The sequence below is a fragment of the Lindgomyces ingoldianus genome (genome assembly GCF_010093535.1).
Source record: "Lindgomyces ingoldianus strain ATCC 200398 unplaced genomic scaffold BDR25scaffold_24, whole genome shotgun sequence".
Lineage (NCBI taxonomy): Eukaryota > Fungi > Ascomycota > Dothideomycetes > Pleosporales > Lindgomycetaceae > Lindgomyces > Lindgomyces ingoldianus.
Genome location: NW_022985185.1, coordinates 180,192 through 206,782, shown reverse-complemented (window position 1 = coordinate 206,782; position 26,591 = coordinate 180,192). Strand labels below are relative to the sequence as shown.

At 47.8% G+C, this 26,591-nt stretch overlaps 9 protein-coding genes across 9 annotated transcripts; 5 read left to right on the top strand and 4 right to left on the bottom strand.

The window, feature by feature from the left end:
- Window positions 1-5,076: 5,076 nt before the first annotated feature.
- On the bottom strand, window positions 5,077-6,704 carry BDR25DRAFT_265109 (uncharacterized protein). The gene is made up of 4 exons (XM_033686896.1): window positions 6,396-6,704; window positions 5,759-6,339; window positions 5,545-5,652; window positions 5,077-5,492 (listed from the first exon to the last, which is right to left on the bottom strand). Exons 1-4 carry the CDS (start codon window positions 6,608-6,610, stop codon window positions 5,125-5,127), a joined length of 1,272 nt encoding a protein of 423 aa, XP_033545298.1. The 5' UTR covers window positions 6,611-6,704; the 3' UTR covers window positions 5,077-5,124.
- A 147-nt stretch (window positions 6,705-6,851) lies between these two features.
- Window positions 6,852-8,508, top strand: BDR25DRAFT_231164 (DUF159-domain-containing protein; the record flags this gene model as incomplete). The annotated part of the gene is made up of 5 exons (XM_033685370.1): window positions 6,852-6,878; window positions 6,927-7,206; window positions 7,299-7,574; window positions 7,646-8,343; window positions 8,452-8,508. 5 exons carry the CDS (start codon window positions 6,852-6,854, stop codon window positions 8,506-8,508), a joined length of 1,338 nt encoding a protein of 445 aa, XP_033545297.1.
- Window positions 8,509-9,707: 1,199 nt separating this feature from the next.
- Window positions 9,708-12,839, top strand: BDR25DRAFT_173038 (uncharacterized protein; the record flags this gene model as incomplete). The annotated part of the gene is made up of 3 exons (XM_033684150.1): window positions 9,708-10,588; window positions 10,691-10,956; window positions 11,023-12,839. Coding segments are annotated over 3 exons (2,964 nt in total), but the record flags the coding sequence as incomplete, so codon positions are not given.
- Window positions 12,840-13,552: 713 nt separating this feature from the next.
- Window positions 13,553-15,481, top strand: BDR25DRAFT_290100 (delta-delta-dienoyl-CoA isomeras-like protein). Its single transcript, XM_033688498.1, has 4 exons — window positions 13,553-13,883; window positions 14,307-14,421; window positions 14,584-14,704; window positions 14,804-15,481. The coding sequence occupies exons 1-4, from the start codon at window positions 13,777-13,779 to the stop codon at window positions 15,295-15,297; spliced, it is 837 nt and encodes a 278-aa protein (XP_033545295.1). The 5' UTR covers window positions 13,553-13,776; the 3' UTR covers window positions 15,298-15,481.
- On the bottom strand, window positions 15,481-17,047 carry BDR25DRAFT_265098 (WD40 repeat-like protein). Its single transcript, XM_033686895.1, has 4 exons — window positions 16,901-17,047; window positions 16,718-16,844; window positions 16,319-16,636; window positions 15,481-16,115 (listed from the first exon to the last, which is right to left on the bottom strand). The coding sequence occupies exons 1-4, from the start codon at window positions 16,978-16,980 to the stop codon at window positions 15,690-15,692; spliced, it is 951 nt and encodes a 316-aa protein (XP_033545294.1). The 5' UTR covers window positions 16,981-17,047; the 3' UTR covers window positions 15,481-15,689.
- A 606-nt stretch (window positions 17,048-17,653) lies between these two features.
- BDR25DRAFT_335319 (NAD(P)-binding protein) lies at window positions 17,654-18,674 on the top strand (the record flags this gene model as incomplete). Its single annotated transcript, XM_033692998.1, has 1 exon — window positions 17,654-18,674. Exon 1 carries the CDS (start codon window positions 17,739-17,741, stop codon window positions 18,672-18,674), a length of 936 nt encoding a protein of 311 aa, XP_033545293.1. The 5' UTR covers window positions 17,654-17,738.
- A 261-nt stretch (window positions 18,675-18,935) lies between these two features.
- BDR25DRAFT_326652 (zf-U1-domain-containing protein) lies at window positions 18,936-19,859 on the bottom strand (the record flags this gene model as incomplete). Its single annotated transcript, XM_033692292.1, has 3 exons — window positions 18,936-19,447; window positions 19,499-19,600; window positions 19,814-19,859. The coding sequence occupies 3 exons, from the start codon at window positions 19,857-19,859 to the stop codon at window positions 18,936-18,938; spliced, it is 660 nt and encodes a 219-aa protein (XP_033545292.1).
- Window positions 19,860-19,977: 118 nt separating this feature from the next.
- BDR25DRAFT_265087 (uncharacterized protein) lies at window positions 19,978-22,488 on the bottom strand. Its single transcript, XM_033686894.1, has 2 exons — window positions 22,133-22,488; window positions 19,978-22,053 (listed from the first exon to the last, which is right to left on the bottom strand). Exons 1-2 carry the CDS (start codon window positions 22,297-22,299, stop codon window positions 20,196-20,198), a joined length of 2,025 nt encoding a protein of 674 aa, XP_033545291.1. The 5' UTR covers window positions 22,300-22,488; the 3' UTR covers window positions 19,978-20,195.
- A 160-nt stretch (window positions 22,489-22,648) lies between these two features.
- On the top strand, window positions 22,649-23,667 carry BDR25DRAFT_335316 (uncharacterized protein; the record flags this gene model as incomplete). Its single annotated transcript, XM_033692997.1, has 3 exons — window positions 22,649-22,733; window positions 22,971-23,087; window positions 23,157-23,667. The coding sequence occupies 3 exons, from the start codon at window positions 22,649-22,651 to the stop codon at window positions 23,615-23,617; spliced, it is 663 nt and encodes a 220-aa protein (XP_033545290.1). The 3' UTR covers window positions 23,618-23,667.
- Window positions 23,668-26,591: the final 2,924 nt, after the last annotated feature.

Sequence of the window (26,591 nt, the reverse complement as noted above, 5' to 3'; positions counted from 1 at the left end):
AGAGGAACTAATCTGTTCTTTAATAATTACTAAACATAAATAAAAAAACCTTATTAAAAAATACTATAAAGCCCTAATGTTTAGGCATTCTAGAATAGAATTACTCTAAAAGAAAATAAAAAAAGTAGTTCTTAAAGACATTCTATAACTAAAACACTTATGTATAAAGGTACTATAAGAGTGTAACTTATGCTATAAAAACAATCTCTAAAGATATAAACTATATAGATAACTTTAGCTAATTACAGCACCTAAATAACTCTAGACTATAGTAATAATAGACTTTATAATAAAATTACTACTATCCTGTAAACCTAGTACAGAAAGGCTTTGTAATATAATTATAGTAGTAGTTAATAAAACTACTAAGTTTGTTCTTATATAGGTAACAGAGAAAAGCATAACAGTAAAAGAATTTATGTTTAAACTAAAAAAGAACCTTTTTATAACATATAAATGCTTATAGATTATTATTTTAAATAAAAATAAACTTTTTACTAGCAAATATTAGATAACTATAGTTTAACACTTTAAGATAATTTATAAACTCTCTATAGCCTATTACCTTTAGACAGATAGACAGACAGAATAAATAAACACAAAAATAGAAAAGTATCTATAAAAATATGTTTTATATAAATAAACAGACTAGCTAGAATAGTTGCTAATAGCTTAGTTAGCTATTAACACTACACAGTCTACCTTAACTAAGATAACTCTATATAAAGTAAACTTTAGCTACTTATATTAATATAAGCTTTTTAGAACTTAGCTAATAAATTTACTAGAAGCCTTAAACTAAACAACATAACTATTAAAAATACATTAGAAACTAGGTAAAAAAGCCTAGATAGCAGTAAAAGCTATAAAAGTATTAGTAAATTAACACTAATAAATAGCGCTAAAAATATATCCCTATAATTATGTATATTTAGATACTATAAACTTTAAAAACTCTTAACTAGCATAAAAGCTAGCTAAAAAATAAATAAAACTTTATAAAGTTATTTAAACCTACTTAAAAGCATGTAAGCTTAAATTACTAAAGAATATAAAGATCTTCCTATAGTTCTATGTTTTTAAGCTAGAACTAGCACCTAAAAATATCCTGTTAGCAACTTAAAAATAGGATAAAAAAGAACTTAAATACAAAGTTAAGAAAATCTTAGATAAAAAAAGAAACTGTTACTTAATAAAGTAGGTAGGATACTTAACCTATAAAAACACCTAGGAACCTGCTATAAACCTATAGAATGCCTAGAAGGCGCTAAAGGAATATTACTTACGCCTTTTAGATTAAACTACTTAGGTAAAAGTTTACATAACTAAAAAACATCCTTACTAGCTAGAACTACAGCATTAGTTAGCTGTAATGTAGGAAGACTACGCCCCTTTAACACTAGCTAAGGTAAAGAAAGGCTAGCTACTTTTACCTTAAGTGCTTTAAGCTTATCTAAGAAGGAAAAGTCTTTTTTTAAATATTTTACCCTTTAATCTGCTAGAAGATTAAGTTGCTTTTACACTCTCTTCTAATAAGCTACTAAGGACTATAGGTGTGCTAAGGACTTTTTTTTTTTACATATCTTATCTTTTTAAGCCTTTTTTAACTTTACTTATAATCTTTTCTGCTTCTTCTTTAAACAATCCTAAGACGCATCTAACATAAATGTATTATAATAACACCCTTTTTAAACACACTCTACACACTTGTCTAATAATAGGGACATTATGTAAGAGGAACTGCTTAAACAACAGGCGCTATAAGGACGCATTTTTGTGTAACAGAGCAGATTAAGTTAGGCAACAGTCTAAAGGCAACAAATAGAGGTAGAAAGACAAGGAGCCTAGTAGGGCATAGTTAAAAAGGATAAGCATATGTTAAGCATTTATAAAAGGACACGCACTAGCTAAAAAGAAAACCTAACACTTACAACAGAAAAAACATAACAGCAAAGACGCTAACTAGAAGGGAAGCCTACGTGTTATAGCTAACAAACAGCTTGTAATAAGTTAGCTTGCTATTACGCATAGCCTTAAGCATAGCAGATAGAAAACAGTTAACCCTGTAATTAGCAGACTTTATAACTAAACAGAAAAGGAATAGCGCTATTTTATAGATAAATGCTTAGCAGAATGCGTTATCTAATAAGATATTGCAGGCTTGCGCGCTTATAGGCTACAAAGAAAAACAGCATGCAAACATGCAAGCATGTAACTATTATGTATATAGTCTTAATCTTAACTATAGTTTAAAAGTTGTAATTAATGTTTAGTTTATTTTTTATAATAGACTAAAAAGCTTAAATCTTTTTTAAAGAGGATTAAGCTGCCTTATATATCTTATAATATATATACCTCTAACCTTTATCTACCTAACTAGTAACACCTAGCTACCTATACAGCTATAGGGACAAACCACAGCCTGCCTTCTAAAACCCTAATTATCCCTTACTCTGCTAAACAGACTGTACACTTAATCTAGCTAAGTTCTTACCCTCTTTTTTTGTTAACACTGCATAGGCTGTTGTACTTTAGAAATTACTATTTCTCTAAAGTAAGAATTGTAACAGCTATATTGCCTATTAGTGTAGTACACGTCCTAGGATTTGTTTATAAATGCATTGTTCTGTTAATTAATTATAACCTAAAGTGCTAAACAGAGGTTACTATACAGTGCTTTACATATAGGCTTAATTAAGAACATTACTTATTTAAGTTTAAGTTGCCCTTAGCATGCTTATATAACAGTAGTGTAAAGTAGTATCTTGCCTTAGAATTATAAACTAAAAGCTTTTTATATAAGAGTAAGTTTATTAATTATAGCTTTAAAAGCTTTATATAAAGTTTTTATAAAGTTCTTTTACTTACTTTATGTAAAGCTTATTATTATCTAATTTATCTAATACTAGTTATAGTTTATGTTAGTATTAAAGTAATTACTAAGCTGCTTATACAGTAACTTCTATAATTATCCTAGACTAATATTATAAAGGTAGAACATGTGTGCGCGCCTTTTAAAGATATTAGGAAAGATGCTTATATACAATGCCTTAAAAATAGCAAGGTGTTAGCAGAGCTTAATAAATACTATAGCCTTATTAGCTAAAATATTATATAGTTGCTTTATATAGTTATTTTTCTTTCTTTATGCCTTTTAGAATTATATAACCTTCTTAGGCGTAAGGTTCTCTACTATAATATCTTGTGTAAGTAAAAGTTAGTATAGATTATATAGTAATTAAATTATATATAGTAGGTACAAGCTTTAGGGAATCTTATGTAGAGCTGTAGCTACAGGAACATGTAGCTGCCTAGTTATGCTCTTATATAGTAAGCTATTACAAGGTAGTTGTACTAATTATAGAGAAAGTATTAAGTCTATAGGTAATTTATATAGAGACATTTTTTATTATGTTAAGACTAGTAATAGTAGTAATAGTTTTATATAATACTTTAGTAAGATAGTAAACATGTGTTCTTCTTTTATAAGTTTATATAGTGTAGTAGCCTTTATTATGTTTTTCTTAAAGCTAATGCCCTTATTTTATAGAGTAGTAATTAGTTTTTATAAAAATAGTTAGCTAAAATTTTTAAAGTGTATAAGCTTCTACTTTATAAAGTTATTTTAAAAGTTCTTAAGCATATGTACATCTATTATGCTTAATGCGTAAAGTTCTATAATTAAGTTAGCTGCATATAAATTAAGCTTATTTTTAAGTGTGTTATTTAATAGTTTAATTTTATTTACTTAATCTTTAATGTTTATTTGCTTTACTAAGGTCTTTACTAAGATGCTTATAAAAGGTATATATTAGTTATACATTAATATGTTATGTTAGCTAGTTATAGATAGAGCTAGTGTTGCTTATTGCTTTATAGTAGTTAATTATGCGTTGTTGCGCACTGTCTTACTTCTTATTATACGCTGCCTTTAAACAGCCTTATGTAAAAAGATAAAATAAACCTTCTAGTATTAAATAAGCACTACTATTTATATAATACCTTTAAATAGTATTATACAGATAGGTTTTTTACTCTTACTTAAGTAACTAAATAGAGATTTATAGCTACTTATATATAAATTAAACTTTATTTTTACTTTTACTAATTTATAGTTAAAGTAGTAAGGAAAAGAATTCTTTTTATACATAAACTTTTAAATAAAAAAGTATAAAAAAAGCTTTTTTTTTTATAGTATTTAAACTACTAATTAGTGTTAAATAGACTCTTTGCTAGCTAGCACTTAGTGTTAGCAAATGCATATAAGATAGAGAGGTTTGCACAGTGTAAACATTGCACAGGGGTGTTAGGTAACTAGTGTTAATTGCTTCTTGTTTTTCCTCTGTACAGAGGAAAAGGGGGATATCTAGATGTTCGCGCACAGAGGTTCGCGCACGAGCATCATGTGACATAGATACGTGATCCTGCTCGTGCGTGATCGCTCGTATCCAGGCCGCGACGCTGCTGCTGCGTACGGACACAGCACGTTATCTTTATTATCCAACCACCACCACAGCGCACCCAACCAAGAGTATCTACCCCCAACATTTCCAACTTCTTCCCGCTCGGTCTTCCCCTTCCCACCACATGTTCTTTCATGATATGATTTTTTGAAGACAGTTCCTGGTAGGGGATGTAAAGGTGTTGAGACACACTTCCCTCGCATGAACCTGAGAAGAAAGGTTTTTAGAACGCAGCTTCGAGCGGCTTGAAACCATTTACCACTCTAGATATGGACGCTGACATGTCTGGACTCTGAGCGGTAATTTGGCAAGACGCCCCATGCTAGGGGAGAAGTATGTTTTTAAAGGGTTACAATCCCCCCATCGTATTCTCAGAGCAAGAAATTTGGAGGCAGACGAGGGGAATAAGTTTATAAAGATAGGAAAGCAGAGAAGGGGGAGGCGTGTATAACCCTAAGGTCAACAGGACTAATGTTGAGTTATTAAGCGCTTAGTCAAGCAGTGGAAGCTTAAGGCATCGATGTGAACGAAGGCAAGATATGGTACTTCTCAGTCTGATTTCGTAGGATGAGCTATGATTTCACAGAACTGGCAATTTAAAATCATACATATTACACTTTTCAATACAGCTAGCCATCCATGCTTCTAGCAGAGGATTTATCTACTTTTCTAAAGCCTTCAGCCTCTTGAGTCCAGCTACTGCATTGACCTGACCCTCCGCATATCCGATTGCTTTGGCCAGCGATGCGGCTTCCTCGTACTTCTGCTGGGCTTCCTTGGCCATTCCTTCCATTTCTAGAAACTCTCCCAGATTATGCGTGGCTACGGCACATCCGATATCGCATTCTTCGTTTCTATCTGGAGGAGCAATGGCCGCGGCTCGCTCGATCGCCTGGTTCGCCCATTTCCGAGCCTGGTCTACCAGAGCAGCTCTGGATGGTGGGGGGGTGTTCGGAAATGAAGTCGATGTGGAAGTGGACGATGATGGAGGTGGCGTCTGCTGGGCGAGACATGTGGAGATGTTGTTCACTATTAAAACGTGATGAGTGATTGCCAATGCAAGGAGACTGGAAGGACTCACTTAGTACGACGCCATGACAGGATTTCGGCGGACACAGCGCCAGAGCTTGGAGGAATAGTGGCGTGGCTAGATAGTGGGAATTATTCAGCTCGTAGTGGTGGGCGAGAGCTACAGTCGAGTCAGTGGCTGCCCATCCTGGCGGCATGTGGTCGCACTAAGATAGACGGTGAGGAGAGGAGATGCGGGTGCGTGGAACATGTTGAGACAAACATACACTCCATTGTGCCGCCCATTTCCTCATCTGTCATCCATTCGCCCTCCCCTTGTTTCACGCCGTCTTGCTCCCGCCTGCTCTTTTCTCTCAATGCGGTCTCCACCGCCTCTGTGAGCCGCTTCTCCGCCTGCTCCGGCTCATTCACGTATTTGGTGTTGTAGAGCTCCGCGAGCTTGACGTTGCATTCCACGATTCTCTTCAGTATCCGTGACCGCATGCCATCGCCCCAATGCTTGTCGCCGAATTCTTCGATGAAGCGCTCACAATCTGCCCGCATGATCTCTAGCACATCGCAGGCCAGCTGGTAGTGCCCTGCCCGCTCAAACAGGTAGGATATTGCGAGCTTGACTCCGAGGATCTCATCGCTGAACGGATCCATGCCCACCTCATTCGCGACCTGTAGGGCCTGGCGGAAGTACTTGTTCGCCTCCCGGAGGTCCATGTTGCGTCCACGACTGTAGAATATGGCCCGGCGCAGCTTCTTCGCGACGGGCTCGGGGAAGTTGTGGTATGGCCTGATGATATAGTTCTGGTAATAGTAGGGGATAAAGAAGACGCCAATTGCAGAAACGAGCAGGAGACTGTACAATTGAGAGTTAGCCTGGACAGACTGGAGGTCCGGAGCAGACATGCTTGCCTTCCGACTGCGATGGGGAATAGGATGGGACTCTTGTGGTATTGCTCTTTTAGCTGCTGGGCAAAGGTGGATTTCTGGCGTCTCCCGCATTGCTGCAGCATAGGTCGCCATACTCGCAAGGGGAGTTTGTCAAAGATGAGCACCTGCGGACGGGCTTCGCATTGGGCAAAGCGGCCTATTCGCGGGACAGCGCGAGGGATTGCTCTTGAGAACATGATCGTGCGTGACAGACGAAACGCTGTCCAACGAATACGAGTGAGGGGCGAGGGGCTTGTCTTTCACTCGCAATTGATGAGGGGAAAGAGCCCGTGAGCCCGTTCGCGATTTCCTTCGTAGGGCTGAAGCTCGTCTCGCTCTTGCATGACGTTTGGCCGCGGGCCAATCACGGCAACGCCTACAGCTCCGCACCACAGGCTGCCCTCCAAACACCAAACAATGCACTGAACACACCAAAGAATGTGCGGCCGATATGCACTGGCCCTGGTACGGCCCTCTGCCCGAGTTCGCATCCACGTCTAACATGGGTTGCAGCGGCCCTCTGAGGTGCGCCGTCAGCTGGAGCAGTCGCATATGGCAGTTGACGACGCCCCAGACGACGACTACACAGGACTTCGACAGAGCTACAATTTCGCCCCCGGCTACCATGGCCTTGTCTACCGAGCAGGTAGTCCCGGCTTTGGAAGGAGCAAGCCAACGGACGAGACGGTCCGGAAGGAAGGCATGAAGGCGGACGACGAGGTCGCGCCTGCCCCAGCCGTTCCAGCGGAGGGGCACCACAACACAAAATACAACCTGCAGGCTATGAAATGGGGTGAGGCGCCTGATCCATTTCTCACCGATCGCTCCTATGCTCTGTCTCTCTGTCTCTCATATGGCGGTGCTGACAACAACATGCGTCTTCAGGTCTCGTCCCCTTCTGGACCAAGCGCAACCCCGACTATGCATCTATGATGAGGACTATCAACTGTCGTGACGACTCGTTATACGAGGATCGTGGCATGTGGACAAGCATGAAAAAGAAGAAGCGCTGTATTGTCGTCGCACAGGGCTTCTACGAATGGCTAAAGAAGAACAACGGCAAGGAAAAGATACCGCATTTCACTAGGCGCAAGGATGGTCAGTTGATGTGCTTTGCTGGCCTGTGGGATTGTGTAAAGTTCGAAGGTTGGTCCTACTCTCGTCCTTCTGCACGGCCGTGGACTCGCACACCGCAAGATAGGCCTTCTGCTGCTCGTAGCCGCCCATTGCAGCTGCATGTTGTAATCGCGCATCTCATCTCAGATGTGCCACGTTTTCCTTGCCCCGTGTCGCCTGGCCTATGCTGAGACTGACACTCGCTCTCCCCCCAGACTCTGACGAGCTGCTTTACACCTATGCTATCGTCACTACCGACTCAAACAAGCAACTCAACTTCTTGCACGACCGCATGCCTGTCATCCTTGAAAATGGCTCGGAGGCGATCAGGACCTGGTTGGACCCCAACCGCTCTGAATGGAGTAAGGACTTGCAATCGCTCTTACAGCCTTATGAAGGTGAGCTGGAGTGCTATCCGGTAAGCAAAGAAGTGGGCAAAGTCGGTAACAACTCGCCCGCGTTTGTCGTGCCTATCAATAGCGCTGAAAACAAGAATAATATTGCAAACTTCTTTGGGAATCAACGAAAGGCCGTCAAAGCCAAGGAGACCGAGAATGCCATCGGTAAAGTGGAGCGTGACTTGGAGGCCTCGAAGACGAAAGGAGTTAAAATCGAACACGGCGTCAATGACTCTCGTGAAACTAAGATCCGCGTAGAGGGAACCGAAGAGAATGCGCCATTGTCAGTACCAGCCTCATTGCCTCCTTTGGCTGCCGAGGCTTCAAAGGGCATTAAGCGGGACCGCAGCGAAGGAGGCGACGACGATGATGGTGATGCAACAGCAGGTGTTCCCCAAGAAAAGCGGATGATCCCCGTCATGTCTCGACCACTCAGCAAATCCCCAAAAAAGAGCCCGGTCAAATCGCCTGCAAAGACGGCGAAGAAGGGCAGAAGCGCTACTAGCAACGGGAGCGCAGCAAAGAGCAGTCCGGCGAAGGGCGATGGCAGTCGGAAAATCACGTCGTTTTTCAGTAAGTGATATTTGAAATATACAATGCTACCGGGCCTACCGGAGTTGTGGGCTCGGGCAAGGCGACAGTGGGAGTATCATGGGGTTAATGACTCTCTCTCGTCCGCGCGTCTTCTGGATAATGGCAGGGCAGTCTGGTATTGCGCGCAGGAAGTTTCCGGCGGTGAAGGACGATGGAGGTTGTATTAGGCATGCGCGCAAGAGGTTACAGGATCCTCGGGCGCATATAGATCAGATATATGATTCGCGACGCGGGCGGCAAAAACGGCGTGGGAGCGACGGGTGACAAGTTTCCCATGCGTGTCATGGTTGTCTGGCAATTGCTCCGTGAGCAGTCTGCACGGTGAATGGCTCTGCTTGTCCCAGGATATGGGAAGAGCGTTAGTCTGCGTAAATTGCGCGCAATAGGCGACGGCAAAGGACAGAGCAGAGGAGGGAAGTCCCCTGGAGCAGACGGCTCAGAGTGTGAACTATCAGTGCACAAGCAGCATCGAGCTTGCCATGCGGTTCTAATTATTGCACCTACGGTTGGCCCATGGCACGAGATGGAGCAACCTCCACTCTCTCTTCTGTGCCCCAAGCGAAATCTGCAACCTGGACATCTGGAGGTCTGTGCCGCCCTTGCAGTGCAGGTGTTTCGTTCTTCGCTCCTCCGTGGCTGTTGAAGCTTGAGGTGTTGGAGTGTTGATTGCGCTCCCCCGCCATTGCAGCCGAGCTTCAACAGCGAACTCCGTCCCAATTCACGCGCGCCCGATCCCGCAGGTTAGCTGCACACTCTGCCTCACATCTGCCGGCTGCTGCCCACTAACTTACAGGACATCGACATTTGCTGCACATGGATCATCAAGCCAGCCCTGTAGCCGTTGCCGCAGCCCGCCCCTTCCCGTATTAAGACAATTTTGATCCTCCTTGGCCCTGGGCGTTTCTACCGCTGTTCCTCAACTTCCACACCTATCCCCACCACCTGTCATCCGAGTGCCACAACTACACCGTGCCTTCCGGTAATGCATAACGGTCGTCTTCCACCGGCTTCACGCCTCCTCGCTCCTCTCTTCTTGCACCCACTGCATTTGCCCGCTGTTCCATTCGCAAGAACCTAATCGAACTGCTACATGAAACCTCCCAGCCTTGGATTTCCTCCCATTCTTGCGTGTGCGCATGTCTAGATCCCCGCGGGCACGCCTTTTCTCTACCCCTTTTAGTCCAAGATGATGTCCCTTTTGGATCTTATTTCTCAAAATCAGCCGCATTTTCAGACCCATCAGGCGTTGCTGGTAATTGGATTGCAAAATGATTTCATTCAACCGGACGGGAAGCTTCCAGTCAACACCCGCAATGGATTTCTGGACCGCATTCACACCGTCCTTCCAAAATTCCGCCAGCTCTCTGCCAATGTCATTTGGATTCAGACCGTCTACGAGGTAGATCGCATGGCAAACGACCCTACCACGGGCGAGGGAGACGCCGTTGTCGTGGGGGGACTTGTGGAAGGAGACGAGAGCAGCTCAGATGACGACGAAGATCTTCCGAAGGATCTTCTCCCGCCAATCCAGTCAAGATCGTCACGGCACAAGCAGCGTGCGTTGGATCTTCTCAAGAGGGTCTCCGCTCGAAGGCGGACTACCCCGCGAGAAGCTTCTTCACTCTCTGCCACGGAAGAAGACGAAGAGCTGTTCCTGCTACGGGCCTCCAAAAATGGACCTGCTTGCTTGCCTGACACCCCAGGTGCCGACTTCGTGGACCCTGTTAAGCCCAAGATCGAAAGCGCAGACACGATTGTAAGGACGACAAGTTATTCTGCCTTTCAAGGGACATCACTCCTGCTAATCTTACGGGCAAAGCTGGTCACGGAGCTCTATATCTGCGGGTGTATTACGAATGTTTCCGTGCTTGCGACGGTTATCGACGCAGCCCGACATGGGATCAAGATCAACGTCGTTGAGGACTGCCTTGGCTTCCGGAAGCAAACCCGGCACGACGAAGCGCTTAAAAGAATGGTTGAATTTTTCGACGCACACATCGTCACTAGCCAGGAAATCCTCAATCGGGATCACACGGAGGACTCTGCGTCGTCTCAGCAAAGGCCAGGGTCGCGGAAGAGCTCCAAGGATACCGCCGACGATAGGCTCCAACGTTTGGTCGGAAGCATGCGACAAAGCGAGGATCGGCCCACACACCAAGCGAATTCGAGTAAATCTCCGTACCAGGGCCTCGAATCACCGGCCATTGCCATTGACGGCCGACAACGCACATTATCAGACGCGTCTATAGCTGAAAGTCGCACCACAACGGATACTAAACTGAGCGACGAGCAATTTGCTGAAAAGCTCAGCCAAGGCGCAAGGGTCCCTGAAAACCAAGGCCAGGGTCCCGCACCGGCCGCCAAACAAAATCTTGTCAAGTCAAAGATAGTGATGCGGCCACGTCGTGACAAGGGCAAAAAGGAAGAGGACAAAGGTAGCAAGAGGCAACGAGCCGAGTCCAGCAAAAAGGGCGCATCGAGCTCTCACCACCAGCCCCAAGCTGAAACACCTCCCAGCGTCGCGGCGAAGGCCCCGAAAGTAGCTCAGCCTCCGCCCGTCGAACCGGCGCCACGACCACCCACGATTACAAAAGCTGGAAGTAGTGATAAGCTTCGCGAAAGCCCATCTAGGCAACAAACACTCAAGTCCTCTGCATCACAGCCCTCTTTGCCTTCTTCAAATCTTGACCTCAAGGAAAAGCCATCGCGCGTGCGCCTGGCTCTGGGGAGAAGTTCCAAATCCGAATCCAGTAACCCGCCCCAACCCGACGCTCCAAAATCACCCGCAAAAATCCCTCCAGAAACCCAAATGGTACCTTCAACATCCGCCAATTCCGCGAAAATGGGGAAGAAGCTCCAATCCCTTGCTACGTTCCCAGTCCTGGGCCCTGGCGACCCAATTGCCGAGGGCGACTCCCACATAATCTATAACTTCTTTCCTCCAGAATTCCGTCACCCTACCGACCCGTCGAAGCCACTAAAGGACTTGATATTCCATCAACTGTACAATGAAGTGAGATGGCAAAAGATGCATCACCAGCAGGGCGAGGTGCCACGTCTCGTGTGTTGTCAAGGCGCATTTGGAGCTGACGGGTCAATGCCGGTCTATCGACATCCCACCGATCAAGCGCTGCCGCTACTGCACTTTTCGCCAAAAGTGAGAGTCATACAGAAGCAAGCTGAAAAGCTGGTTGGACACCCGCTAAACCATGTTCTGATTCAGCTGTACCGCTCGGGCCAGGACTACATTTCAGAGCATTCAGACAAGACGCTAGATATTGTGCGTGGGTCGAATATTGTAAATGTTAGCTTTGGTGCAGAGAGGACCATGCGCTTGAGGACAAAGAAGTCGGCTAAGACTGAGGAATCCGAGGAAACGGGAGGGCGCACTACGCAGCGTGTTGCGATGCCACATAATTCTATGTTTGTATTGGGGCAAGATTCAAATATGCGATGGCTGCATGGTATCAACGCTGACAAGAGATTGCCTGCGGAGCGTAGCGAGGAAGAGAAAGCGTACTCTGGGATTAGGATTTCCTTGACCTTCCGACACATTGGTACCTTCTTGGACGCAGAAAGCAGCAGGATATGGGGCCAAGGCGCCACGTCTAAAGACCATCGTGACGCAAACGATGTCATCAACGATGACGAAGACGAAACGGAAAAGATGGTGCGTGCCTTCAGTAAAGAGAACCATGAGACAGAATTCGACTGGAACGAATGGTACGGCGACGGGTTCGACGTCTTACATTTCCGCCAGCCACCAGAAGACATCCCAATCCTATTTGCCTCCAACAACATCGTCGAGAACAAGATGGTCCAAGTCTTCTTATGGGAGAACAAGCTGAACCACATCCTCTCAGAAGCCCCAACATTAGAAAAACTATACGAACTCGACCGCCAAGTCTGTTACCGCGACAATGATGTCAACCACACCGAAGTTCTTATCGCTGTTCCAATTCTCCTATACCTGGATCATTACCATCCAATGGACCGTGACGACCGCGGCCGCGCATGCAGCTCGCGCTCATACGAAACTTTCGTCATGGTCTCCGCTATGCTGAAATACTGGGTTAATCGCCACGTCCCGACCTACTATAACGACTTTGTCAACATGCTCGAAAGCCTTGAAGAGAGGTATGCACTCGATCCTGGGCCTTTTATCGCCGGTCGGAGATTTTCGATTGGGGATTGCTCGACATGGCCGGCGCTCGATGAACTTATTGTTAATTGGGATGGTTGGAGTGAAGAGAGGTTCCCGCATCTGACGGAGTATTATAGGATGCTTTGGAAGAAGAAGAAGAGTGTGGCGAAGCTAAGGAAAGCACTGCCGGATATTAGGAAGATTGGAGAGAAAGCTGTGGGGTAGATGCGATATGACTCGCGTTGATCTCCTGAGGGATTTGGAGTACCCATGCACAGCGCCGATACTACCCTTTGGTGCTCGCCGATTCTGATATGTCTACGGCCTTTTCTATTTCTATTTCCGTCATTCCCAGCGCAGAAGTTCTAGATTGGCTTGACTTTCGAGGCCGGATCTGGTGGGCGTTGGGTGACTGGATTTTTATCCTGCCTGAACGGAGCAGTCGCATCATTTATAGGAGTTCCGAAACTCATGCATCTTCTCAGGTGTCTTTTGTAGATCTGAGCCGGAGTCGTATGGTATAAAAATCTACTGGGCATTTGGATGATGTTGATATATTGGCACTCTATCCTACCCCTTCTTTGCTTTCCTCTGAATCAAGAAGTAGTCAGTTGACACAAACCGAAACCCAAAATGTACCACAAAATTCACCTTCTGCCGTGCAGTGCAAATACGGTCTATATGAAGGATTCGTGTCCTACGAGACATTGCAATCATGTGCGTAACACAATTAACATCCCAGCATTTTGGCTCGCGTAAACTTTCCTCCAATGTGGAGCACCTGAATAGGCAATGCGCTAGCATGCTTTGGAAGATACCGAGGCTCAATAATGCCGGGCCGACGACTCGTCAGTGGATGTCAGATGCTAGATGGACAATGCCGACGACTTCAACAACGACATCTTCATATTCCTTTCTCTTTTCCTGAGCTTACCGCTCTATTTCGATATATTCCGTGAACTACCGAGTGTGACGGCTGCTGAGAGCCTGGAAGCCAGGGCCTGCTGCGACATTGTACAGGGCTAGACTTTGGGAACGGGACAGACAACGAGACTTATAACGAAACATCGAGAAACGGAAAAGAGGAAGAAGGGGAAAGAGAAAGAGAAAGATGGCAGAAAAGTACGAATATGAGTACTTCAACGTCACGTTTCCGGCGGAATATGTTGCACATGTAGAGATCAACCGGCCGGAGAAGTTGAATGCTTTTGTTGAAAAGTGAGTACGTTTTTGCTATCTTTCTGTTGCAATCTATTTTTACTATTCTGGTTTAAATGAGGTATGTCTGGGAGGACTATGACTTGGTTCGTTTAGGATTTGGGGACCTTGAGAATGAGTTGTCTGGGATTCCTATTACCCACTGTTTCGTTCCTATGAGTGACTTCGATAGTCTGGCTGGTTTGCTATTCTCGTCGGTGGATAGTGGGGTCCATGAAACATAACTTCTTCCCCACACTCTCTCTGTCTAAAAACTTTTATTTACAGCATATTCACACGTAGCTATCCCGCATCCTCGTAGATCTCCCCATCCTTAGTCCACACTGTATGATAGAGTAACGCTCTTACCCTACCTTCCTTCCCACTCCCAAGTAGATATCAACACACCTAGCATGAACCCCGCTAACCATCCCCATCTCTTAGAATGTGGCTCAATCTATCCGCAATTTTCCGCCGCCTCTCACACGACCCTAACGTGCGAGCTGTTGTCTTGACCGGAGCTGGAGAGAGAGCGTTTACGGCAGGACTAGACGTTAAGGTAATGTGGCCTTTGTTCTTAGCGCTCTTGTTATTCCCAGTACCTTCTCAAGCATGCTGTGTTCTCCTTGTGAAGGATTTCCCAATAGGCATCTGTCCAGCCAAACTAAGCCCCCCAAATCCCACACTACCCGCCCATGCACTAAGCATTCCAAAAACACAGGCAGCATCCGAAGGCATACTATCCCGCGACTCCCAAGATCCCGCTCGAACCGCAAACGCCATCCGCCGCCACATTCTCGAATTCCAAAACTGCATTACCGATGTTGAGAAATGCGAGAAACGTATGCCCCCTCCCCCTCACATCGCTGCTCCCCCACGAAATCCCCCTCATCCCTAACCCCATCTCAACAACCTTCTCAACGCATCCTAACGCCCAACAGCAACAATCGTAGTCTTACACAATATATCCTACGGCCTAGCGCTGGACCTCTCTCTTGCCTGCGACATCCGGCTCTCCACCACCAACACAGCGTTTTCTGTAAAAGAAGTTGACATCGGGCTTGCTGCAGACATCGGCACGCTCTCCCGCCTCCCGCACTCCGTGTCCTCCCTCTCCTGGGCTAAAGACGTCTGCCTAACCGCGCGAATCTTTTCCTCAGACGAAGCCCTACGAGTCGGCCTCGTTAGCGGTGTATATGCCGACAAAACAGAAGCAGTGCAGGAGGGATTGAAACTAGCGGGGGAGATAGCAAAAAAAAGTCCAGTAGCGACCATGGGGACGAAGGAGATATTGAATTATTCGCGGGATAGAACGGTGGAGGATGGGTTGAGGTATACGGCTGTTTGGAATGCGGCTATGGTGCAGACGAGGGATGTGAAGGATGCTATGTTGAGTGGGTTGCAGAGGAAGATGCCGAATTTTAGTAAGTTGTAGGCAAGGTAGGGCAAAGTAGGGTAGGGTCAAGCAGGGCAGGGTATGGTAGGACAAGATAAGATGATAGTAGTATGTATAATTCAGGCTTGGACAACCTGAAGTGAACCTCGATTTGATTTGATTTGAGAAGTTGGTTGTCTTGGTTGTGTTAGTTATCAAGCTGTAGCACATGAAGGAATAATTGATTGAATGAATTTTTCATTGCCTCTGAGCGCCTGAAGTGCTAATTCGGAAAGGAAATATATCCATCCCTAAACCCACCCCGTCCGTCCGCATTGTGTCCACTCCTGGGGCATGCTACAGAGAAACACTTTCTTGGAATCATGACTTTCAAGTTCGTCCATACCAACTCCCTTCTAAACCCCAAACCCCCTTCCTACCCTCTCGGCTACTTATGCCCTTGCCATAACACCCCAGCAGCGAATGCGGTTGTCAGTGTAACCTGCAAACAGTGTCTGGCCATCAGCGCTCCAAGCCAAGCTCACGCACTCAGGCTCCCTGCTCTTTTTGCCAACCTCCATGTACTCGGGCTTGAGCTCGTCGACCTTGCTCTTCTTCTCGAGGTCGAAGATGATGATGCTGGATGCGGTGGCGGCGCACAGCCAGTAGCGGTTGGGGGAGAAGACGAGAGCATGGATCTCGTCGCCGGCGGTGAGGGAGTAGAGGTGCTTCGACTCGTTCAAGTCCCAGAGCATCGTGGTTCCGTCCTTGCCACCGGACGCGCAGAGAGAGCCGTCAGGGGAGATGGTGACGGTGTTGATGTAGCCGGTGTGGCCGATGTGGTCGGTTTGGATGCGGCACGAGGCGAGTTCCCAGACCTAGAGCTCTCTCGTTAGCTATTGAATTCGCTAGACAGCCGTTGGAGAGCGGTGAGTGGGGATGTCGAATCAGGGCAAAAGGTGATAGTTTGTCTCATGGCCCGAGGGCTCTGAAGTAGCAAATACTTAAAAATGCATTGCATCATATGCATCCCGCAAGCTTCACCTGCAGTCCTCAACCAACGGAAAGGAAAACGGCCCACCTTGACCAGCTTGTCCCAGCCAGCAGACACGATAACCGGGTTCTGCGGGTTGGGGCTGAACCGCACGCACGACACCCACTCGGTGTGGCCCTTGTCGGTGATGGTGAACTTGCAGTCTCCCAGTGTGTTCCATAGCTTGATGGTTCGGTCACGGGAACCGGAGACGATCTGGCGGTTGTCGGCAGAGAAGGACACGGAAAGGACGTCGTTGGTGTGGCCGACGAATCGCCTCGTCGTCACGCCGGTCGAGAGCTCCCAGAGACGGAGCGTCTTGTCCCAGGACGATGAGAGCGCATAGGCACCGTCGGACGAAATGACCTGTAGAGCGCAATTGTCAACTCAGCCTGGCTCACGGACTTCCTAGCTAGCCAATTGCTCGCAGCCATGGATGTAACGTACGCAGTCGGAGACGATGTGAGAGTGGCCGTGCAGACTCCTCTTAGGGTAGCCATACGAGGTCTCGTCGCGGGTCAAATTCCAGATGATGAGGGTCTTGTCTCGGCTGCCAGATAGAAGCATGTTCGGGCTATTCTCGCTTTAGCATCTCGTCGCAATGCGACTTCGAATTTTTGGTGAACCTACTTCTCGAGGGACGTGGCCAGGGAGGTGACCCAACCAGTGTGGCCCTCAAGGGTGCCGCGGAGAACCAACTGCTCGGCCATGATGGAAATAAAGTGGCTAAAGCTGTGTCGGGGGCTTTGGCACTCGTGGATTAGCTGTGAGCAGAAGTGCTGGACGAGGTGTGAACTTCGGCACCATTTTCGGTGCGTGAAGCTAATCTTCTTTAGGAAGACGAAGCGAAAGCTTGCCAAGCGTTGCTCGACGTTTCGTCTTCCACCTTCACGGTGTTTCTTCCTCAAGGGGAGAAAAGAGTGAAGCTGTTTCTTATGAACCATACTCTGGAGTGTTAGGGGACACGAGTTTCACATCATGTTCTCTGCATACTCCCACCTTCTACGGACCTTTGGCATGGTGGGTTTAATCAGCCAAACTTCTTGCTGGGTTATGATTAGCATCAACATGATGCAGAGTTCTGTTCTGAATCATACCCTATAAACTTTCACGTTTGGTAGTAAAATACAGGTGTAACACGTCTTCGCGTTATTAAAACATTATGATTCTCTATCAGGCAACTCCGTCAACTAGGGTTTGTAATTTCCCTCGTACGAACCACCCAAATCACTAATTCCAAGTCTCCCCAGCCCTTGAAATAAAACTACAAGTGGATGCTTTTAATCTACTCTTTAATCTTCATTTAGAACCTGCAGGGCGCGTGCTGAATAATTACTCCAGTTCCCCGCCTAACTCCGATGGCTGCCAAGACTCCCCACTACCTTACTAGGTGCTCTCAGTGGTATATAGCATCGGAGGACGCTAGTCCACACCCATTGAGAAATTGAAGCAGTTAGTAAGATTCAAGATGTCATCTCCTATCCACCATCATCAATTCCTACTCCTTGGCGCCGGCGAACTCGGCACCGCATTCCTCCCACACCTCTCTTCCCTCCCCAACACCCACATCACCATCGCCATCCGAACACCATCTAAATACGCACATCTCTCTGGTCCAAATACCTCCCTACTATCTCTCGATATATCCGGACCCTCTGAAGACCTCGCGAAAACTTTCGCAAACTACTCCACCGTAATCATATGCACTGGATTCGGGCAACCAGCCGGAACCATCACGAAACTCGCCAAAGAAATCTTACAAGCCGGACTGCTTCGAAAAGAAGCCGGGCTAGGAAAACTGTGGTTTTTCCCATGGCAGTGGGGTGTGGACTACGACGTCACCGGTGATTGCGGGGGTTTAATGCCACTATTCGGCGAGCAGCTCCAAGTGCGGAAACTGTTGCGGTCGCAGGCAGCCCAGTCGCATGTTACATGGACGATTGTATCCACCGGAATCTTCATGAGTTTTCTGTTCGAGCCGTTTTGGGGGGTCGTTGGTGAAGAGAAAGCTGGAGCAGGGTTCGTGGTACGTGCGCTGAAGAGTTGGGAGCATAAGGTTACAGTGACGAGTGTGAGTGACATTGGGAAGACACTGGCTAGAGTTGTGGCGGGGGATGTTGAGAGCGAAGATCGTATTCTCTACATAGCTGGGGACACTGTGAGCTATGCAGAGCTGGCGGGTATTGTTGGGAGAGTGACGGGGAAGAATGTGAGGCGGGAGGAGTGGACGACTCAGCATCTCGAAGAAGAGCTCGCAAAAGATCCTGAGAATCTTATTAAGAAGTATCGGGTTGTGTTTGCTGGAGAAGGTGTTTGGTGGGATAAAGAGATCACAGTGAATTACAAGCTCGGGATGCCTCTTACGGGTGTCGAGATGTATGCGAAACAGCATCTTGCCGCCTAGCTCTCATAAAAATACACAATATCAATCGGGGGTTTCATATTCAAGAAGGCCATAGCGTGGTACGATTTCCCTATTAAATCTCAGCAAGCGGCATTACAAGGGACATGTCAGCGGACGTGTCAGCGGACGTGGCGCTAGCTTGCCTTTAATGCCGAGTGCATAGACCCATGGTAACATCTACATACAGTGGTATTCCCTAGCCCCGATCCCTGAACTCCAATAATGCCTGCGTACCTAAGACCATGCCATATTATCAATATATCAATATCGTTCGGGACCAGGGACACTAGATCCAGGATACGGGAAACCACCTGGGCGCGGCATTCCTTGTGGTGGCGGGAAAGGCAACCCACCCGGGGGAGATCCAGCGTGCGGTGGCCCTTGGAAAGGGAACGGCGGCATGCCACCCGGTCCTCCTGGACCTCCCGGTCCCCCTGGCATGCCTTGTGGTGGGAATGGGGGCATGCTTGGCGGCATGTTTGGTGGCATACCACCGGGGCCTCCTGGACCTCCTGGCATATTAGGCGGTGGAAATGGCGGCATGCCTCGTCCTCCCGGAGGCATGAATTGGGGTGGTGGCATACCAGGCATACCAGGCATACCCATCGGAGGTGGCATGCCTGGCATCCCCGGGGGAGGGAACGCGCCGAAAGGCATTGGTCCCGGGCCGCCCATCGGGTGTATGGGCTGGCTGAGTGGATTCTGTTGGCCTTCGGCGGCGTACGATGCGGTTATAGAATCGATGACTTGTTGTGCCTGCTCGCTAGAGATCTCTGGAGAATATATTAGCCTGGGTCAATTGAAGAGGATGTGAATAGACGCACGCTCGTAGTATTGCTGGACATTACGCAGATGATTTCGTCCACTATTGTGCGCCTTTCGAACGCTCATCGAATCGTGGGTAAGATAAACATCGCAGTAATCGCCTTGATCGCTGTTAGTTGCGCGACTTGGAGAAGCTTCATCCGAGGAACCTACAGAAGAGTAAAGGAAAGTCAGTATGTTACAGCAATTATGGGGGTGGATAACTTATATTTCGGCATTATGATTATAAGACTTTCTCTTCAACTTTGCAGGAGGTTTGTTGTGGCCAATAGTTAGTCTGTAGAATTGGTTGGAGTAGATGCCGCGCGGTGGACTTTTAGACAAGGCAACGGCATCGGAGTTTTCTTTCTCCGTAGCCATGTGTCAGCCGTCTTGGCAACCTGTCGGCCAGTTGGAAGTATGCTAACCATTTGAGATGGGAATCACATATTGGTCTGACTCTATCACTAGTAAAGCTTCGTTAAGCTCATAGAAGTGTCTATAATAAGCAGAATAACTATCTGCAGCGAGAACCCTCACGTCTCAAAAGAGAGACTCAACGGCATCTTCAAGCGGTATCTATAAAACCACCTGTCCAAATGAGCTCCAGAACTCCAAAAATGCTCAACCAAAAATAGTGCTCGGAACGCTTATTTGATCATCGCTTTTACTCAATCATTCCGAGCCCCAAATATCTCATTGCGCTCATGAAGATAATCATCTCGGTCCAAAAGGTCTAGGCCCGAGAATCTGTCTCTTGCCCCCAAAACCAATCCCTGTGCCCACCTTGTTCTGGTTATCCCCACCCATATAGCCATACTGGTTGACGTCCCAGCTCTGTCCCTCTCTCGTTCCTGCATTCGGGTCCTTCGGTGCACTCTGAAGAGCTCGTTGCGCCTCCTCCCATTCACGTTGACGGTCTCGTTCACGCTCCATTTCCCGCTCAAGTAGAGACTTTCCAGCCCACCCGCCTTGCTTCGTCTTGGTTTGTGATGCTGCGCGACGAGCGTCCTCCGCAGCACGCTCTGACGTTGATGTAAGTTCTGGTGGAATATAGCTTGTTGGTTTGGAGGCCACCGGTGCAGGGTTTGAAGCAAGGAAGCGGTCAGTGCGGTTGGTCTTTGCATAGTTCGCAGGATCTGGGAGGGGTCGTGCGGAGGGCTCAGGGAGCGGGCGCGTGGGCAAAGATGGCGGTTGTACGGCGGTCGGTTCCGGCAAAGGGCGTGCGGGTTGTTTCCTGCTATCGTGCCATTGCTGACGGAGATATTCGCGCTCATCGGCGCCAGCCCAGGACGCCGAGCTGTCCTGTGGGGAAGGAGAGCGGGGTGGAGGTCGAGGACGGCTTCGAGAGCGGTCTCGGGTACGACTCTTTGACCTCGAGCGCATTTTGCGACGCTCATCGTCCCGAAGTCGGTCTTCGCGCTCAAGCTGGTACTGCCGCTCACGCTCTTTGGCCTCTTCGAGCTGGCGCTCCAATTCCCGAACCCGCTCACGCTCAGCATTATATTCGGGGTCAACCTGGCTGTTCCGGCGGCTTCGCGGCTTGGTAGGTTGCTCAGCTTGGTATTGACTGAGCATTTGCCCTCTCAGCCTGGCGTCGCTTCCGGCCCGCTTCCGGCGAGTCTCCTTATCGATTCTCTCTTGAGCCTCTCTCTCTTCCCTCTGCCTCTGCTCCTCCTCCAGCTTCCATTGCCTCTCCTGCTCTTCCCATTCTCGCTTCTGCTTCTCTAATCGCCGTTGCTCTGCTTCACGCTGCTTGCGGCTCTCCTCCTCCCATCTTCGTTCTTCCTCAAGACGTGCCCGTTCTTCCTCAGCCTCTCGATCGATGCGACGTTTATGCTCAGCCTCTTCTGCAAGCACACGCAGACGCTCTTCCTCGGCCTCCCTTTCCCTCCGCTTTCTCTCCTTCTCAGCCAGATTAGGCACGTGAGGACCCGCACTGGTAATCTGTCGTCGACCGCCGAATGAAATGCCTTGGTTGCCTTGGCTAGCGCCGCCCATGTATCCATACTGATGAATGTTCCATGCGGGCGCTGTGACGCCTTGGTCAGCCTTGTTACTCCAACTACTTACGCCACCCGGAGGCGACTTGGGAATACCATTAGAAGTCCTCGAAGAGTTTGACCCTCCAGTGAGCGCAGGACTGAGCGCCCTCTCGGCAGGGGGTCGTGAAAGGGGATTGAAAGTAGTTGAGCCGCTAGTGTTACTGTTCGTGCTGGGACCCCTGTTGCGCCCGAAACCAGGAGATGTGAGGGCGCCGCCATTTGAATAGGCCCCTGCTCCTGTGGTGGTTGGGCTCATTGGGTTCCCGCCTCGCTTGGGTCCGATTGTCCGAGGGAATTGGGAAGGGTTAACGGAGTTGGCGACTCGACTAAAAGCGCTCAGGCACTGGAGGACCTGCGCGGGATCTTTAGATTCGTACAGGTCGACGGTGAGAAATCGGTCGTGCGAAGGCATGTTCAGCGGCGGCGCTTCGCAGGCGCGGAGGAAGTGCGAGATGTTTTCCATTTGAATAAAAGGCATAGGCGACTTCTTAAACTTGACGCCTGGGTTCGGTACAGCAAGATTTATGAGTCTGTAGCAGCAAGTCAGTAACCTGGAGGCGAGGGTGAAAGAGCAGTGTAAGAGCAGTGTAAATACAGCGCAGTACATACCTGCATAACACGGTCCCATCTTTCAAAGCATCGAGCAGATCACCGGGCGGCAACCGCTCTCCCAGCATGTCCTCTATCCAGCTCCGCGCTTCATTCGCTGCCTGTGGAGTATACCGCGACATGCGCAATTTCCTCATGTCCTGGTCCAGCGACGACACAGACGCCATGGTGAAGGAGCTGGGCGAGCACAGGGCTTATGGCCGTTTGGTGACGGCGCGCGGCGGACGTGAGTGTGAAAGCTGAGGGTAAACAAGTAGTATTGAGATAGGGTGTAGCGGGATGTCCTGGTGAAAGCGGCCTAGGGAGGAGTTGTTGTTGCAATGCGACAGTGAAGAATCGAGGACCAGCAAGATACATGCCAACGTACAGAACAAGAGTCGGCTGCCGTGGTGGGGCGGCGGCGGGAATGCGTGAACGAGGAGGCGGTGCACGACCCCAGCCACGCGCTTTCGTCACTGGCCAGAGCGTCAAGGTCCGTCATGCCGTCCAAATTTTTCATTGCCATATCATTCAACCATGACGAGGAATCCCGGTACTATCCGGCGATTATGGTACAATTGGAAGATGAAGCAGTTGCCGTGGAGGAAGAAATGGCTGGTGGGTGCGTAGACGGTCTCTTTTGGTCTCCCTTCCTGGCCTGGAAGGATTTAGGTTGCTTCGTGTTTTGACACCTACTTGCATTCTATTGATCTTTTTGCCTCTGTCTACGCTTTCAGGCTTCATATTTGCGTTGCGCAGGCTACCTCCTTCCTTGGATTGCGTCGAAAGTAACTCTGGGTCGAACCCGGCTCGAGGGTGCTGCATCGAAGCGCAACAAGCCCACGCTGACAATACCAAGGATTTGACCTCCAAGGAAACACATTTTGGGAGTTCAAAGACGCCCTCCACTCGAACCGCAACCGCAGAATTGTCAAGTACAGTCGGTGGACACACTACAGCGACGTTAATGTTGGACGTGAGCCATTCCCCAATCTTGCCACTCCCTCCACCCTCTGCATGGAAATTATCTGACGGGAAGTGTTAGCGCTATGGATGCAGTGGCTGCGGCATACGCGGTTTGAACCGCCTTCGCTCGCTGAACAGCAAGCCAACGTAGTTAGACAAGAGCGGATAAAACTGCTCGCAGCGCAAGCCGATGCTCGATGGGCGGCGAAGCCCTCGGCGTTGGATGCACCGGATAAACAACAGCCAATGCACATGCTCGAGTCGAGAGATACGAACACTGGAATAAAGCAAGCGAACGTGGATGAGGAAGTCTGGAGGAAGGCCGAACCAACCCAGACAATGCAAGATGAAAATCGAGACGAGGAAGAAGAGGTGGCAAAAGACGGTCGTGGACACGTGGAAGATGTCCCAACATTAAGGACGCGAAAAGTAATGCAAGAACCAAGAGACTCCCCCTGGAAGAAGCCTGCAATAACAAATCCTGGCGATAACTGGCAGCCTGAGTCATGGACACCGGCTCCGGCGAGGCGGCGATCTTGAGATAGCAAGGTGTATTGACAAATGTATGAGTATTTCATGTAACAATTGACTATTTACTAGCACTAGCGCAGTATTCGAACGCTGCGGCACCTGCGTGTCCTCGTCAAAATGACCTCGTCCTTCATTAGGTCAATGCAGTGGAACAGTTCCTGAACTCCACACACATATAGAATATCGCGGCTTCCATTTAGGAGCCTGAAAGATTCTTGTCCTTTGTTCCGCTAACCTATAAGTCTAAAGGCACTTACCAATTTTAACTCTTTCTACCTTGACTAGGAACATATCCTTTTATCTGCACCCTTAGCCGCCTACACAAAATTAGATCAAAATCGAGAGCGTCCAACACTGGATCCTAACGAGCCTTCCGGGTCCCTGGCTAAGAGGTGGATACCCTAGTTGACAGCATCTTACTGGTCGGCTAGGAGATAGAACAGCTCCAATATACAAGCCTTATCCTCTTGCTGAATGCCCTCCTTCCTCCAAAGGGATCAGAACTTGTGCTAGCATATGCCAACTCAAACGCCTCAACTCCTTGATGAATACACCATGGTGAAGCCCATTTCCTAATCTAGCTCTCTCCCAACACTGTGGGAGAATGTCTCAGGAGTTGGATCAGTGATGTCTACATCTATCTAGAGGTATACGAGCAGTCTGTAGAATACGGTGAGCTTGGCGATAACCACTTTTGAGTCGCTAAGCTTCGACATATCTATTCGGACCTGGAAATGATGGCCCCAGGAAGCCGATCTCATATTCTTGGTCTCCGGTTGGCATCGTCTAGTCCCACTCTACCAATATCCTACGCCGAGTAACACGCTCTAGCAAAGTGACGCAGAGTCCAGGCGTAATGTTCGCTAAAAAGATGGGGGTACGTTTTGACGAATAACGGTTCTCTTTAGATTGAGCGAACAGCCTAAATTTCACGATGAGCAGTAAACAGCGGCGAAAGCTGGACCATTGGATAATTTCAGATGGCGCGTAACCATACTAAGATACTATTAGCTTGGGTGGCTTCTTGAGCGAGTAGTCGCTATAACATCAACAAAACCTACTGCAAATAAGCATGTACTAGATCCACCAGAGACTAGTCCTCCTAACCAGTCTTGAATTGTACAGGCTTCCTGAAATTATCTCGAGATTCATGCCGACGATTTTGGACGAAGGATAACTATATTGTTAGTGACTTCTCAAAATCATTGCACGGAGTATTCAAACAATATGTCACGTGATACTCAGGGTCTTGCGGAGAATTCCTATCGAAATCTATGGGAAATCAATCAAATCTAATTTTCCCACTCTGTTAATTGCAGAATGGCTTTCCTGAGTTGTCTGATCTGAACTTTGCGCTGCTAATCCCTGTTTGAAAATTTAAAAAACATCCGCCGGATCCCATACGCTTTTAATTTTCTCTAATCTTTTGTAGACTAGCACCATATAATGCCTCCTTCCAATACTTTTAGTTTGAATTCCCTTCGTTTAAATGTGTTACCAAGTTAAATGCTGACGGCAAGGGAAGGACTACATCCTAGAGAGCGTTATCGTTAGCTACATTCTCGTCCCAGGTCGAAGTGCAGTCCCCCGGACCAAAGATCGCCTGGTGTACAGCGGGGTCTCTCCGAGCGGGTAGCACCGAGTTAGAAGGCGCAGTGGATGGAGCGTGAGGTGCCTAAAAGGCATTGCCTAAAAAGCGATCCGTTTTTTAAAGCTGCAATCTGTCGGTGTACCTGGGCTAACTCCGGTGTCGGATTTGTCAAAGTCGACTTTGGAATCAACTTGGATATCTGGACTGGGAATGGGGTTACAAGTTGGAACCATACGGAAGCGGCCCGAGGAATGTCGCGACTGATGTATAAGGTATTCTTGATTGCTCTGGCTTTGAAGCATACGGAGAGATGAGGTCCATTACGCACTCTTCCTATCCGGCGCGGTCAAAGGCCGCATTGAGAATGATCCGCCAGCAATGATATAACCTGCCGAAACACTATCCTCCAGAACCTGCAGCGAAAACTGGTGGAATACCTCAACCGCGGATTATAAGATATCTTTGCTTGGAGAGGAGCTGATGTTGAATGATAGGCTAGCAGCCAAATATGACGCCTTCGGAAAACGCCTCCACGGTCATGCTCACGGCTACTGCGAACACGACTGCCCTTCCTCCACTCAGAGCCTAGTAAAGATCGGCATTCGATAAAGGGGTGGCGATTATATACTTTCCACTCGTAGTGACCACCTCCTATTCAAGGACGTTGTCTGCGTTCAGCCCATGCTTGGGGCTTACGATAGAATGGCCTTTCTCAGAAGTTCAATAGCCACTGTTGGACACGCTCTGCCCAAGACCCTCAAGCCTTCTTTCGCAGATGCTTCAGGGTTCTCGTAAACCACCACCCCCAGAACCGAGTCGGACCGCAGTGCCACTGCAGTTCAGGAGATTATTCGCTCTAGAGCAGATCTCGATAAAAGACATTTCTTTGAGTGGGTGTAACTAGATAGATAGAGGCCCTGAATCTCTACTCTTCCCCTAGCAGGCTGTGGTCTGAAATTTTAATATTCCTCGAGCGTTGTTGAGTTTCGCGAATTTCAATGTTTTTGCGACATGATTTGAAGACGACGCGTTAACCGCGTAAATGGGTTCACTTCTAAGTCGGGAAGGGAGAGGAAAACCTCTACTGCGGATGGAATGGCTAGCCGCTAACCTGTGGTAGACGCCACGGCCTGTTTTGCAAACAGAGATACTCGCTCGAGAATAGGACTGGATTTAATTTCAGAAGCCATGAATTGTCACAACAATTGTTTCAGTTCATGTGACGGTGCGAATCATGGAATGATACAGCGCAGCAAATTAAGAGATGACGTAAAGTTGCTTACAGTCTTTCCAATACTATCATACGGAATCAATGCGCATCTTAATACTGTCGTCCACCCAGGAGGGTTCAAGGGTAGCTCTTAATCAGGAATAGTACAACGCCTTGGACAA

Coding starts and splice junctions, on each gene's coding strand:
- BDR25DRAFT_265087 (XM_033686894.1), bottom strand. CDS start 22,299: ATGGCGTCTGTGTCGTCGCTGGACCAGGACATGAGGAAATTGCGCATG. Junction 22,054..22,132: donor GATGGGACCGTGTTATGCAG/GTATGTACTGCG, acceptor TTGCTGCTACAG/ACTCATAAATCTTGCTGTAC.
- BDR25DRAFT_265098 (XM_033686895.1), bottom strand. CDS start 16,980: ATGGCCGAGCAGTTGGTTCTCCGCGGCACCCTTGAGGGCCACACTGGT. Junction 16,845..16,900: donor CTGGCCACGTCCCTCGAGAA/GTAGGTTCACCA, acceptor AAGCGAGAATAG/CCCGAACATGCTTCTATCTG. Junction 16,116..16,318: donor GCTGGGACAAGCTGGTCAAG/GTGGGCCGTTTT, acceptor AGAGAGCTCTAG/GTCTGGGAACTCGCCTCGTG.
- BDR25DRAFT_265109 (XM_033686896.1), bottom strand. CDS start 6,610: ATGTTCTCAAGAGCAATCCCTCGCGCTGTCCCGCGAATAGGCCGCTTT. Junction 5,653..5,758: donor AATGGGCGGCACAATGGAGT/GTATGTTTGTCT, acceptor ACTCGACTGTAG/CTCTCGCCCACCACTACGAG. Junction 5,493..5,544: donor CTGTCATGGCGTCGTACTAA/GTGAGTCCTTCC, acceptor ACGTTTTAATAG/TGAACAACATCTCCACATGT.
- BDR25DRAFT_290100 (XM_033688498.1), top strand. CDS start 13,777: ATGGCAGAAAAGTACGAATATGAGTACTTCAACGTCACGTTTCCGGCG. Junction 13,884..14,306: donor TTGAATGCTTTTGTTGAAAA/GTGAGTACGTTT, acceptor CCCATCTCTTAG/AATGTGGCTCAATCTATCCG. Junction 14,705..14,803: donor TGTTGAGAAATGCGAGAAAC/GTATGCCCCCTC, acceptor AACGCCCAACAG/CAACAATCGTAGTCTTACAC.